The sequence below is a fragment of the Pempheris klunzingeri genome, chromosome 15 (assembly GCF_042242105.1).
Source record: "Pempheris klunzingeri isolate RE-2024b chromosome 15, fPemKlu1.hap1, whole genome shotgun sequence".
NCBI classification, from domain to species: domain Eukaryota; kingdom Metazoa; phylum Chordata; class Actinopteri; order Acropomatiformes; family Pempheridae; genus Pempheris; species Pempheris klunzingeri.
The window spans coordinates 16,723,084-16,738,476 of NC_092026.1; the positions used below are offsets into that span (position 1 = coordinate 16,723,084).

At 42.3% G+C, this 15,393-nt stretch overlaps 1 protein-coding gene across 1 annotated transcript; it reads left to right on the forward strand.

Moving 5' to 3' along the window:
• Positions 1 to 10,257: 10,257 nt before the first annotated feature.
• Positions 10,258 to 15,069, forward strand: trim110 (tripartite motif containing 110). Its single transcript, XM_070845455.1, has 7 exons — positions 10,258 to 10,752; positions 10,840 to 10,935; positions 11,170 to 11,403; positions 12,020 to 12,042; positions 13,480 to 13,625; positions 14,111 to 14,382; positions 14,800 to 15,069. The coding sequence occupies exons 1-7, from the start codon at positions 10,264 to 10,266 to the stop codon at positions 15,067 to 15,069; spliced, it is 1,530 nt and encodes a 509-aa protein (XP_070701556.1). The 5' UTR covers positions 10,258 to 10,263.
• The last annotated feature ends 324 nt before the right edge of the window (positions 15,070 to 15,393 follow it).

Consider the following 15,393-nt stretch of genomic DNA (forward strand, 5'->3'; position numbering starts at 1 on the left):
TCGTCCTCTGGAGACCACAAATACCTTCGTCTAGCGTCTGAAGCTGGAAGAAATCCCAGGGGGTCACCAAGATAATTTAGAGCCAGGGCTGGACAACAGGTCAGCGTAACAGGGGCAGCACACCTCTGAATTTGTCAGCTGATGATGGTGCTGTGCAGGCAGGCGTCTGTTCACTGAACATCCTGTTGCTTTGGCAATTTTTCTGTCTTGACTTTTACTACCGTTACTGGACAAGTTGTCTTTTGAGCTGACCACCATGTCTCCTGACAGAGTGGATGACAGGTGCTGTGGTTTATGTCTTACATCAAATCAGCCACTAGGTGTCTCTCAGAGACAAAAATTAGATGCACGATGCAAATGTTCAGTTCCAACTGATCATTTTAATAACATGAGCCACAAGCATGTATAATGTAATGCACGTTTTTTTAAACTCAGTGAACGAATTACAAACAACACATACAGTAAAAACAGGAAATAAGCAAAGACATTTAGTTTCTCATTCTTTTCTGTTATTTTCTAATACTTTCCTGTTTAAAACTTGTGTTTATGGATAATTTACCAGCAAAAAGTTGCCTTTTTACACACCCAGCAGAAATGGAGGAACACCAGCAATCATTCTATTTCTTTTTCAGGTCACCACACAAAAATAAGTTTAATTACCACTTTCCTCTCAACTCTGTGGGCCCTTCACCAACAACAAAATATCTAAATCCTTCAATGCTCTCACTTTGTCTCTCTGCTGTTTGCTACTGGGCAGGTAGCGTATCGTGGATTTGTCAGAGCTTCTTGCTGAAAACAGCTGCCTGTTGCATCTAGAAATGACTTTAATCTATACACTTGTTACTCCAGTATCTCACACTCGGGTAGATGGTGAAGGGTTTGGTGCCTCGCTATGAAACTTGTGCAGTATTATTACAATACTTTGGGTTATATTCATTTTCCAGCAGACTTCATTTTCATACTTTGCATCCTACTGATTTGTGCTGTAATTCAGAAATTCAAAGCAGTTACATTTCATGTGAGAAACAGATGCTTCAACCTAAACCACAATACAAAGAGGGTGAAACACTCCCTCAGTTCCCTTTTTAAACTACTTATTAAATTCACTATAAAGTCATCTTTGTCTATGAGGTGGCTCTTCGCCTGTCCTCACACTGTTTTAACTTCATGAGAGGCTTTTTGCAGCAGGGAATTATTTCCATTGTGTCCTTTATGTCCCTCCTAAGGAAAATATAGATTGAAGAGTCTATCAAAGGACTAATATAGACCAGAGCACTGGTCAACACCTCGAACAAATCCCTGAGAGAGTCCTCTTTGTCTGAGGCATTGTCACCTTTGAGAGAGTAGAAGAGGTTCCTCAAACTGAAGGGGAAAAATAAAGCTGTGTACGTTATCAACACCAGACTCAGAACCCCCAAAACTCTCCTCCTGTTCACCGTTTCATGTCTCATGGCCGTGCTCTTGTTAAGGGTTTTCCATGTGGTGATGAAGAAACCCAGAAGAAATGGGGCAGGGAGAAGGCAGACAATGGAGAACAGCAACACGGGGAGTCTGAAGACCTGATGCAAAGCGCAGTAGACCAGAGAAAAGGTCCACATGCAAACTGAGATCAGGATGGATAACTTTGCAATGTTCTTTGTGTGGTACCACACAGGAAATGCCACCATCAAGTACCACTCTGCAGAAATCAGCACCATGAAACCCAAACTGGCAGTCAGGCCCAAGCGGACAAACATTCGTGCGATGCAGCGGGCCCTTATGAAGGGGTCGCAAGTGGCATCATAAAACCTACTCACGATAAAGACAACTGTGGTCCCGATCTGAATGAGATCTGACAGGAGCAGGTTTATGGCAAAGATCAGAGCTTCTCTTCCCTTCTTGAGTAGACACAGAAGAGCGTAGCTGGCCAGGCAGACCTCAGGGAGCCCCACGAGGAATATCACCCAGTCCACCACAATACCTATGGTATTTCTGTAATAGACAGGGTCCCCTGCATGACAGAAAAGTGAAGTGTTTTCATGTATCCCAGCCATCTGGCTGGTGTTGGACATCTCTAGTATCGACCTTGATGCTTTTATGGTAAAAGAGTTTGACGAGCTTCAGCAAAGAGCCTGATGAAGTTTTGCTTGTCATATATTATACTGTGCGTTACTTCCTGCAAACATTCAAATGCAAAAAACAACAACATAAGAATGAATCACCTGAGAACATTTGATAGAAAATATGCATCCAAAGTTAAATATTGGTCTCTTTTTATATTTATACATTCAAGTGATACAACAGCAGCTAAACACTTATATAACAATCTTGGATTAATTGAGTTACTTACTTTTGCATCCCTGTGTCACTGCATTATTCCCACCTCTGCTTGTAGTTAGAACAGTGAAGTTATTCTCTGTTATTCTGTCTCTGACTGTCAGTCAGCAGTCAGAGGTTTTTAGTGACCTTTGATCCATCCTCTTCACTGGTATGGAACTATGCAAATCATAAGCATCTCTCTCGGAGAATATGAACACATTGGAGAAGTCAAGTCTCTATGTTATTATATGTTAAACAAGCATTGCGCCATTTCTCCTCTGACATCTCTCCCACTGTGATAATATACAAAACAGGTGAATAGGTAATGCAGAACAACAGAGCCGCAGTTTGCACAGTAACCACGTGTTCACATCTCAACTGGAGAAACAACAGAAAGCTTTTTATTATTCATTTTATTTTGAATAATCATACAGTATACAAAGTACACACACAGGCAATACGTGCGTCCACACACAAATACAGCACGAGAAAAAGAGAGAGAGTCAGCATATAGGAGGATTTATGTTCGTTACACACCAATATCTAACGTCAGCTAACATTAGCTCTAGTAAGGTACTGGTCATACCAGACCAAGTAAGACAGGAAATTGTAATTATTATTTCTTATGATTTCAACTTTTCATTTGCAAGAGGAGAAATGTCTTTTAAAAGAAGAAGCCTCCCTTTAAAAGATGTCTAATACGTATGTTATCATGTAGCATTGTTAGATAGATAGATAGATAGATAGATAGATAGATAGATAGATAGACAGATAGATAGATAGATATAAGTACTTTATATATTATAATATTGTGCAATATAATACAATTCAGTTTTGCCTTATAAAAATCTGTCAACCGGAAAACCTAATGTTATTGTTCAATATAACTACCTTAAGATAGAACTCAGGTTAGATAAATGCATTTCTTTGTTGAATTAGCTAAAACATGTTTTTTAGCTGAGATGGTTAGCTTAGTTTAGCATAAAGATAGGAACCAGGGGAAGCAGCTAACCTAAATTGAGGCCAATGTGACAATGCCTTAAAGCTGCATTCTTTCTAGTGGCCAGCAGGGGGCGACTACACTGGCTCCAAAAAGCAGCCCAAGTGTCCTCTTCATGATTTTCATTTAGAAAATTTTGGTTCTATTTGGAGGAAATTAGACGATAAAACAGGGTATGCGTATGCTTCAGAGCGGGACTATGTTGTGACTCACCGTCTTCCTGGAAAAAACGCCATTTCTGGCTCCAAAAAAAACAAGATGACAACATCCGTAAAGCCGAACTCAAGGCTTCAAATTGGCGATCCGCAAACCAATGGGTGACGTCACAGTGGCTGCGTCTACTTCTTATATACAGCCTATGATATTTAACAGACAAACATGAGAGTGATTTTGGTCTTCCTATCTAACTCCTTGCAAGAAAGTGGAAGAGTGTATTTCGCAAAATGCTGAAATGTTGAAATGATGAAGAAGATAATTTTTTGTCCTTAATTACCCTTATTTGTCATACTTAACAGATTCACAACTTCAGATGTAAAGAAACGTGCTATTTGCTTTTTACATTTTATGTACATGATCAGGTTAAGACTTAAAAATGAACACAGAATAATACACCCAGTTGCTCAGTTGCCAGTTTATTAGGTACACCTGGCTTATAGAAATGCGGATTAATGAAACAGATCTGAAAGAAATCCAATTTTCTTGGAGAATATAATGTTCAGTTTTTGTTTCTTAGAGTTGATTCAGCTTTATAATCATTTTTGAGGCTGCAGCTTGTGGTTCTGTTAAAGTGTTGCACATATTAGAAACATCTCACAGTATACGTGCTACAATCCAACAGCATCAGAAACTACACTTGATGACCATAAAGTGTCAGCTGTATCAGATAGCATTAGACTTAGCCAAGTTTATTTTCTAAAGTGAGTAAGAATGTAGTTTCACAGTATTTAAAAGTGAGGGAGGCAGTTTTGTTACTTTTGGTGTCATTGGGCAAAAAATGCCAGCATGTTGTTCAGCATGTTGTAATTCAGGTGATGTTGATGGGAGACTTTGGCCAATCACAGGCCCTTTCAGCATTCACATTGGCTGTTTTACAAATGCAGACAAACATACATGTTCCCTCAGCTCAAGCCCCCAGGAACTGTGCCAGAATTTGAATCAATGTGACACAGTGGCCAAACAGTGTAATTACAACAATGGAGCAGGAAGCCATTGGGCCTCTTTAATTCTGGCTTTTCTTTGCCATTTGCCTTTTTTACCCTAAATCACATCACAGTCTAACTTGAATCTGAAATCATTAATGTTACAACATACTGTACATGTGTAGGTCCTCAGCTGCTGATACTATGGATTGCTCCACACCGACTCATAATCAGAATGATACTCAGATGTATCTTCTCCCCCACACTGCTCCCTCAGCCATGTGACGACCTTGGACATGTTCTCTTCATCATGCACTAGTGGAATATTATAAAAACAGAACAGACACACACATACACACATACAATTAGTGTGTGGCTTTGAAATAAATATCCTATAGAATTGACATCTAACCAACACCAAATAGCATAATGATTATAGCCACTTAGTTCCCATAAAACACGCCGTCCTGGTCCTCAGAAGCTCAGCGCTACAGACTACTGTTTAATTGAGAAGTGATGCCTGGGAAGTAAAGTACAACAGGACAAAGTCTGCAGACATGTTGGCTGCTGTCTGCAGCTGCTGTGAGGCTGTATATCTCTGTGAGGTACTGGTTGGAGCTGAATGCTGAAGTCAGCATGCTCACAATGGCAAGGCTCACATGTTGATGCTAAGAACCTTTACTGTTTACCATGTTCACCATCTTAGTTAAGCATGCTAATATTTGCTCATTAGTGACTGACTGACACTGACTGACTGAGCCAGGCTGAAAATGTCACAGCAATGAGTTCTGAAACTGACCACTTTGAATGAACATATAGTCTGAAGAAAAAAGATACTTACTATATGGAGGTTCAGCTATACTGCTAGCCTTTTCTTGCTTGACCAGTATCCTCCTCATGCTCAGAGCAAAGTCTTCCTCTCTCCCTTTGCAATTTTGCTCAAACATCTCAACGAAAGTCTCCCATTGTGGTGACATGGCCTCTGCCACAGTGTCCTCTTCTTCCCACTTGTCTGTCTCACTTGCATTAAGATGGAGGACGCTGTTCTCCGCCACCATCCACTCAATCTTTTCAAGGAGTCTTGTGACTTGAGTCGAATCATCTGTGTTGACGTTGAAGCTGTGATACCTGTTGTGACATTTCCTTAGCAGCAACTGGAGGGAGCTTCCTTCACTCTCTATGAACTGCTCCACAGTGGTTCCTCCGATGCTGTCACACCAGCTGAAGAGTACAAGAGTGTGTCTCCAAACATCAGGAGCCAGAAGACTCATGTGCTCCCTGATGGACCTCAAGTGGGCCTTGGTGAAAGCGATGCTGGTGGCGACCACCAGGATGATAGCGTGGGGCCCTGGAGTGCAGAGTGAAACTCCTTTTGTTATCTCCTGCTTCACCATTTCTGGAGTCTGTTTGACTGAGCTGAACCTCGACCAGCCAGGAGTGTCTACCAGCTGGACCGTCCATCGACCCACTTGGCTTTGTCTCACCTCACTGTGGTGGGTTTTCTTCCTTTCTCCATGTGGGATGCCCAGTATGGTGTCTCCTACCCAGGTTTTCCCAGACAGGAACCAGCCGGTCAGAAGAAGCCTGATCTCTGCTAAATGATAAACCTCATCTGGCAAAGACAAAAAGAAAGAACAATCAAGAGCATGATCACAGATCCTTGATCATCAACGATCAACAAGAAACAGATTACTTGACAGCCTACCATTGTAAGTTTCCCTGAGAGCATCTGTCTCAGCTTTCACACTCATCTCTCTCTCCTTTGTGTTCTCGTTCACATCTTTCATTCTTCTCTCCACATCTTGTGCAACCTCAGCATCCAGCTCAAACAGTTTTCCACCATTTGCAGCCACCATCTTCTCTACTTTTTCAAACAGCGCTGTCACCTGTGCTCTTGAACCTTTGTTGTTATTGTTGAGAATGTGACTTCTTCTCCTGCATTTCTCCACAATCCTGCGGAGAACCTTCCCTCTCTTTTCCATGTACTCTCCAACAGTGGTGTACTCCTCCTGCCAGACGCCACACTTCAGCAGAACCATGGTGTGATTCCATACTCCATCTCCCAGGAGCTCCAGGTGCTCCTCTACCGACTTCCCAGTCTTCTCCTCAAGTATATTATCCAAGTCAACGACCAGCAGGAAGGCGTGTGGGCCAGGAGCACACAGGGACATGCTCTGGATCAACGACATCTTCGTTAGCTCCATGGTCTCATCAGGGTAGAGGGTCTTCCACCATCCAGGTGTTTCCACCAGGGTGACCCTCCACCTGCCCGCTACCTCACCATGCCTCACTGTGTTTCCTACAGTCTCATCTTCAGGGTCAAAGTCCTCACATCCCAGTATGGTGTTTCCTATCTCACTTTTACCACAATATTTTCCTCCTAAGAGGATGAGACGGATGTCTTTGCAAAAGTTTGAGTTCCTTCTTGCTGTTAAGAGAAAGCAGGAAAAAAAATGATATTAAGCTAAAAAGTTAATAGAATTTAATACATTTGCAATTAAAAATGAATCAATGCAAATCAAATAGTTCTGAATCCAAATGTTTATTTGTTGAGCTGAATGTCGTGGGTGGGACCTATGCTGAAGGATGTAAAATGATCTCTATTGACCAGTTACTCAAACAGTGGAGTGCTTTGATTTGATAATACATTTTTAATCACAAATTTATTTCACTTGCAATAGAACATTTTTATCAATAGTTTAGTTAAAAACACAAAAGTAACCTCATATTAACCATTAATAGCTCAAATGATCAGTTTGTCCAACACTTTGATTTATGATTAAATATCTGCAAAACAAACAACCATGCCCATTAACTTATGACTGTACATGACTTGTGTTTAGCACTAATTTGCAATTGTAATAATGCAAACCCACCAAAGCAGGAGTGAGCATGGTAAATATCATCAGCCTGTTTCCATTGTGAGGATGTTAACATTTCAAAATGCCTCTTTACAGCTACACAGATCTGCTCACACGACTGTAGACTCAATTGAAAACAGCCCTGTGTTAAAACAGTGCTCATTCAACGTAAAACAGCTGCTTAACATATCCATGAGTCTGAAAGCTAACCAGACACAGAATCACCGCACAGCACTTTAAAATGACACTGACACAGGATTCAGCAACTCTGGAAGTGATTATTTTCTCTTTGGTCAAAACAATCTCAAGGTAAGGAGTTTCACTGTACTTCCACTCAGTAAGCAATGTATGGAGGTAGAAATAAAGGATATAAGGTGTATAATGAAGCTTTATTAGAGAAGTCCTTTATTTTATACAGTCTTACAATAGACGGACATTTTTGCTTTAATTAATGTGAGCCATCTATGTGTTCTTTTTTTTAAAATCATGGCCAAACTATGATTAATCACAGAGGATGAGTTATGTGGTGTCAACAACAACAGACCAAACAGGCTAAACTGCATTCCAAACTGTAGTGGTAACCATTACCATAGATCCATCCAGCTGTCAGTTTATTAGCTACAACTAACACAGCCTAACAGAACAGGGTACAATAAATCCTTCACAAGGGTTATAATGTGCAGCGTTTTTATGTGTGTGTTTGCTGTGATATAATTTTACAGCTATTTTGGCCTGTCCTCATTCATTGGTGTAAATGAGTTGGCCAAAGTATTTGAAACAGCAAATAGCATAGCACAATACAGCAGCACCACAAATTACAGTCTCCAAACAGGCCATATAATTGAAGCAACAAGTCTAAAACAATCTCAACAGAACAGAACATAATCCTCATATAGGCAGTATTTATTGCAGGACTGCATTAGTTTTTGCTGGGGGTACAGAAAGACTCCCAAGTGTCTTATTATTGTCAGTAAATAAATACAAGCAGTTTATCGCACCCCATACATGATCAAAGACTGCGCAGCTAGAATAACTCACCAACTTCGTCTTCAGTACTCTCACTCTTCATTTCACCGGGAGGTTCCCCCATAAACAACAGCAGGAAATGTTACTTTGGCAAAAACTTAGATTATGTAACTCAAACTTGCTTGTCTAAAAGAAGTGCCGGTATTTGCATTTTACTGTGGGGCTGTATAACGCTTCACGCACCTGTTTCTACTTGTGGCAGTCTGACTGCTGGCACTGAAGATTATTGTAGAAAATGTCTCTACAGGTGTCAATGGAAAAGTACAAGCTCCTCCCTCAGAGCCTGATCTCATTGGCAAATCGAGATAAACAGTCTTGAAACTGTACACCTGTGTACAGGTGCAATTACACATGTTGCATTATTCCCCAAAACAGAAGAAGCTTTTCTTTTCCCTCTACATGCTGTGAGCTATCCTGAGCGTCTTTGTTTGCTGTAAACAATATCATCTACTCCTGTATCACCTTTATTCATGCTGAGGATGTTTCTGGGGCTTTTAGGGGCCATGGAAAGATACTGGTTCCCCTTGATGCGTGAAGCTCACCTCTTTTGAACTTGGGAAGCTCAGTGGAAATCTTCAATCAAGTGAGAGTGAACCAGTGGTCATATGTGCAGCTGCAGCTGTACGTGTACATGCCCAAAAACAAATTAGGAGAGCGAGTGACATGTAACACAAGCAGAGGAGAAAAAGTTTTTCCATTCACAATGTACTCAACAATAAAGTAAAAAAAGGTTTCATGTGTCGTGTTAGAACAGATGAGCCAATGTCAGAGTGGTTTAAGGACTGTACAAACAGTACTCTAACAACGGCTTATTATTGTGCTGTGACCTTAAAGGAAAACAGTTTCATTGAAATGTACCTAGTAATTTTCCCCACGTCCTCCTCCTATCTCAGGGTCATGTGACCTCTCTGAGTCCAGCGCCATGATTGAAGCAGAGTTAGGGGGGGGGGGGGGGAATCTGTTGGGATTAGCCTCCACAGGAAACATACTGACAGCACACAACACACATGCTCACCGATGGTCTGCAAACAGCAGGACAGCAGCAGGTACGAAATCCCACTTTTCTTCTGTACACTTTAAAGCTTTCATTATACTCGGTTGAGATGAACATATATGAGCTGGTGGTTAAACCTGTGAAATCGGAGCACACGTAAAGGAAATCAGGCCAGCAAGCTGTCAAGGATGATCTCCTGATCCCCTCTGCTTGAGTCTGAGTCTCGTTACCGCTAGTCAAGGGTCAGTGTTACAACCATATGCTTACAACTCTTTACCCTCACTGTGTATTTCCCCCTACATGTTTATCATCTACTGTCTATCTATTTTGCTTACTAATTATAAGGTTAAATCACAATCAACACTAGTTTACTATATGTGTCAAAGAGGTGTTGATTCAACTTTACAGTAATTGTTTTGACCATTGTTTGTAGTATCTGTTTATTGACTTACGTCAGGTTAAAAGGTGTTACTGTTATTTTTGTCCTCCTACATTTTCCCTGTAATAGTGGCCACATTGTTAAGTATTCTATTCATAGAGCACAGGAGGCGAGAGCCCAGTAGACAGGATTACTGGTCTGAGTGCACAGTTAGAGGGAAACAAGGACTTCCCACTTGCCACCAGCTCTTTACTAGCTGTCCTGCTATACTCGCTCTATACTCGTCAGCATTAGTACTACTTACATGTAACAGCAGCGTGTTTCTTTCATTTGGTGTGGCACGGGCCCACAACATGATGTCTGGTTACATTTTTCTCAGCATGTACAAACCCTGAATAATCTGTGGTTTTTATCATGAGGTTTTGTATGCACATGTAACTTAATCAATGTGTTTTTACTCTTGTGTATAAATCCACTATTTAGTCAGTAGCCTTGTGTGACACACACACATAAACACACAGACGCACACAAACACACACATATCAGGGACCTTTCATCTGCTCACCATGGCGTCCCTGGAGGAAGAGCTGACCTGCTCTGTGTGCCGAGACATCTTTAGCCAAGCCCATCCCCTTCCCTGTGGTCACAGCTTCTGCCCCTGCTGCATCCGTGAGGCCTGGAGCAACCAGGGCGAGGACAGAAGTCGCTTTACCTGCCCCCAGTGTCAGGAGGAGCACGGTGAAGTGCTGTGTGACTGCTGCCCTCCCAAGGCAGAGGAGGGACAGCCATCGCTGGCCATCAAGACCTGCCTGAGGTGTGAAGTGTCACTGTGTGCCGAACACCTTCAACCCCATCTGGAGAGGCCAGCGTTTAACAGCCACCTGTTGGTGGCTCCTCTGGGGGACCTCTCCCAGAGAAGGTGCCCAACACACGCCGAAATATTGCGCTACTACTGCGCCGATGAGAGGGTGTACGTGTGTGGGGACTGTCTGCTGGGGGGAGGCCACAGTCAGCACAAAGTGAAGGCGCTGAGACACGTGGAAGAGGATCTGAAGGTCAGCTGGAGAACTACACAGCATGTGTGTTTTTATGTTTGTTCTGTGCATGAGTGTGTGGTTGCTCAAACATGTGTGACTCCACAGATCATCCTCCAGACCCTGTTCACAAAAGCAGAGGAGAAATTGACAGATGGAGAGCGAATCTTAAAAGAGCATGAGAATATTGATTCCATCATGGCTGTGAGTAAAAACATTTTAACAGCAGCGGAACATACTGATTCTCTCTGTAGGAAATGTTTTGCAGACCCTTTACTGCCCAAGTTATGACCCACAAGGGGATCCCAAATTTATATATTCACAGCCCTCAGACTGGCCTTTTTCTACTGACGATTTTTATTAAACAGATCAGATGGTTTGATTATGTTTCAATCAGTGATCTGACGCCAACCAACAATCTCTGGTGTCTGGTTGCAGGACTCCCTGAGGAAGGATGACACCCAGGTGGAGCGGGTGGGGTCAGACCTGCAGGTCCAGGTGAGGGAGCTGGTGGTCGCCCTGAGGGAGATCACCAAGAGGGAGAGACAGCAGGTGATAGACCGTGTCCATGAAGACTGCTCCAAGGTGAGAGACGAAATGAGCCAGACGCTGAGCATCCAGCACTACCTGGCCTCGCTGCTGGCAGAGACGGACCCCTTCCTGCTCGTCTGGGTAAGACTTGGTGCTGGACAGACACCCTGCTGGTCGTTGGCAGAATCTTCAAGAGCGGGCTCATAGAAATACAGACAGACGGAAATATCTCCACCACTATTAAATGGATGGCTAAGTTGCCAATTGTGTGCAGACATTCGTGGTCTTCGGAGGATGAATTCTACTGACTGGTGATTCCCAGAGCTTTTTCTCCAGTGCTATCATCATCAGCTCAAACTTTCAATTTGTCCAATACTTTGGTTTATGACCAAATAATATCATATGAAAAATGTAATGAAAAGATGCTGCTATCAAACAGTTTTAGGTTATTGGTGCTGCAAGAGTCTAAGCCATGCAGCAGAGTCAGGTGTATGTCTACTGCAAGGATTATCATTAAATTTGTATAAACTCATACACAGTACTGCGTCAAGAAGATGCTACATATTGTATCCATCCCACAAAATGAACGAGGCCGAGGCAGAATGTTGTTAGCTCTACGTCTAAATGAGGGTTTAACCTTGTGATTGTGAACTTTCTCGTTCAGCTGGGCAAATTCACAGGGACAATTATTTCATTCTGTGAATGAATTCTTTTATTTCATGTTTTTCTCAGTTCTCTTTGACTATTCTTTCCTCAGGCTTTTCAGTCAGATGACACAAAGTAAGTTCAAAACAAGTTTCTGGGTGGTGTTAGGTCCTTGGGTGTGTTAGTGTGTGCTTGTAAGTAATAAGTCTTTGTATGTACACCTCATTAGATTACCTTGCTGTCTAACAAAGTGGCTGATGTTAGGGGCGTTGAACTATTTTCTGGGAGGCTGTGAGAGGGTAGGGTGGTGCTCTACTATGGACACCACTGTCCAACACAGCAGTGTTTATTAAGGAGCCCGAACCAAGGCTAGAAATTAAGATTGTGTGTTCATGAAGCCCTTTTATTATTATGACAATGATAAAATGGTTCAGATCACAGGCATAGTCAATGTTATGTAATGTCACATCAATCATGAAACCTTTATAAAACCCCTTACAGTGCAAAAATCAAAAGTCAGTCTGAAGTCAGGGCGGTGCAGGTGACAACTTGTCAGCTGTTGTTCATGTCCCTCTCTGTCTCTCTTGACCCCCGATGTCAGAGTGCACATGAGTTAATCTCTATAAACAGATATATGTGGCAAGGGATAAGACTTTTGGTATATGTGTGTTCTGGTTTATAATTGTTGTCCAAGTGTTATCAGCCAATCACGTTTGAGCAACAGTATGTGTAGAGGGCAAAAGAGGCGCAACACATTGTCTGCAGTGCAACCTCTTAGTTTTTTAAAAATTGTCTACAATATGCAGATATCTGTTTATAGATGTCTGGATGTCTGTTATACTGTATGTTATCCAGATATATGCTGACTACATGTGAAGCCCGGAAACACTGGCCTTCCTGCACAAGTTAAATTCTCATCAGGCATAATTGATGGGTTCCGAGAATGCACATGAGTAGACAGGCTTATTATTTCTGACGATCATATCACTAGACTACAAAAGCATATATCCTTAATGATGTATAGTGCATTAAAGGGATGCTGTTGTGCAACTCCTGCATCTCTTCTTCCAACATCACTGGCTGGTGTGGTCTCATGCTGCTGCAGCCCATTTGCTTAGAAGTTTCCACACGTTGTGCGTTCAGAGACGATCTTCTGCATAAGTCAGTTGTCCCAAGTTTTTATTTCTAGTTATCGTTGGTATTTTTGCACAGAAAACTGCAGATCAGTAGATATTTTCTGGTTTTTGGACCATTCCCTGATGGTTGTGTGTTAAAATCCCAGTAGATCATCAGTTTCTCAAATACTGCAGCCCGTCTGGCACCAACAACCGTGCCATACATCACCTTTTTTCACTAATCTGATGCTTGAACTTCAGCATATCATCTTGGCCATGTCTACATGCTTAAATGCACTGAGTTGAACAGGTATACCTAATGAAGTGTATGTGGGAGATCGCCAAGATGAACAGATGAATGCTGTGATTTCATGACACAAGCCTTTTAATCTATATGTGCTCATCCCCTAAAGTTTTCGTGCTGTACTGTTCTATATGCCCTTCTCTTGTCTTCTAGGTTACTAGCCGACCTGAACAGCCCACTTTTTACCCCCGAACCTGTCAGTCTAGACAGGAAACACATCTTGGAGGACGTAGAGAGCAAGTACCGAGAGTTCATCACCGCCACTCTCCGTTGCCTCAGTGAACTTAAGCGGGAGCTCCGTGAGTGGCAGATGGGCGACACACACACCATATATCTAACTTTATCAAAGGAGTGGTTTGACATTTCTCACATAGCCCTCCATAAAACTGCACCTGCTCATTTGTACACCTTGGTTTTTATCCAAGTTTAACAAACCAAATATAATATGTTAGTTAGTGACCTTTAAAGCAAACTTGGCTGGAGCCAGTCTAACTGCTTTCCCCTTCCACTAGCCTTTATGCTAAGCTAAACTTAATGTCTGTCAGCTCAGCTTCATATTTACAGTTTAACAGTTTAAGTTCTTTTTATGTAACCTTGCGATTTTATATGTAGAAGTGCAATAAGTGGTTTTCTATGTATGTTAACTAATACTGTGTACATCAATGGTTGCATCTCAATAATAAGTGGGTGAAATTGGAAATATTTCTCAGGCAGAAACGGCCATAAGTCTTGTAACTCAAGCAACCTAACAAGTACTTATTTGTCTCATTTTCCTGTCACACAGTAACCAGCCCATTGTCTCTGGACACCAACACGGCCCATCCTCTGTTGAGCATCTGTGATGACCTTCGCACAGTGACGCGGGTTAAAGAGCGCCTGCCCTGCGCTGCTCACCCTGAACGCTTCGACCACTGGCCGCAGGTCCTCACCGTCCAGACCTTCTCTTCTGGGACTCACTACTGGGAGCTGGAGGCTGTGGGATTCTGGGATATCGGAGTCTGCTACAGGAGCATTGGACGGAAGGGGAAAGAGGGCAACGCCTTTGGGAACAACAAGGTATGTGTGTCACTTACAGTAGCTGGTTTAGTTGATAGCACTTAACCATTTAAAGGTGAAAAATGTCACATTATAGTTATAGCATTAATCTGCTGTTTCTGTAAATAAATGAAATGAGGGTTCCTCTGCTTGATGCCAGTGGTATTTGTGGTATTTTGTATTTGTTGTCTAATAATTTCCTCTGCTGCTATATCTCATATGTGGACATTTAAGTGAAATTCTTTATCTTCTCCTTTTATCTGATTTATTCAAACTATGGAGAAAAGCAGCAGTTTTTTGTGTTTAAGAAGCAAGACCTCAAACTAACCGATTATCGAAATCATTACCAATTTATTTTCTGCCAATTCACTAATCAATCAACTAGTTGTTACAGTTATAGTTTCAATGAAAATTAACATGCCTTTGCTAAATTTCCAGGTATCATGGAGCTTGACACAGCAGCATGACAGGAAACTGGCCGCCTGGCACAACCGCAGGAAGACGCGCCTCATGTACCAGATGACTGGCAACCGAGTTGCCGTCGCCTTGGACTATGGTGCAGGCACCATCACCTTCTCCGAGGTGGGACCCTCTAACAGCCTGACCCACCTCCACACTTTCTCTGCCACGTTCACTCAGCCGGTGTGCCTCGGCTTTGGACTCTACAAAGCTGAGCTCCACAGCCGCATCTCTGTCGTCAAAGTCTGAGGTGGAAAAAGTGGAGAAAAGAACGCTGATGGAAACTGTGCTGGTTAAACTTTAGACAAAACCATGACCAGACAAAGTGGTGGTGATTTAACACCCCACTGGAACAACCTGTGATGAACCTTTTCCCCCGAGCCTCTCCAATGTTTCTCTCCCCTCAGATCTCAGGTTGAACTCATCTTCTTCGTCAATAGAGACAAAACCATGTCTCCTAAAACTGTCATCAGGTGATATTGACATGGAAATTATTCCCAGCGGAGAAAAGTGAGAGTGTAGCAGGATAGCAAAGGAGGAGGCTCCTGTGAAGAGGGACAGAAATAGGTTTTC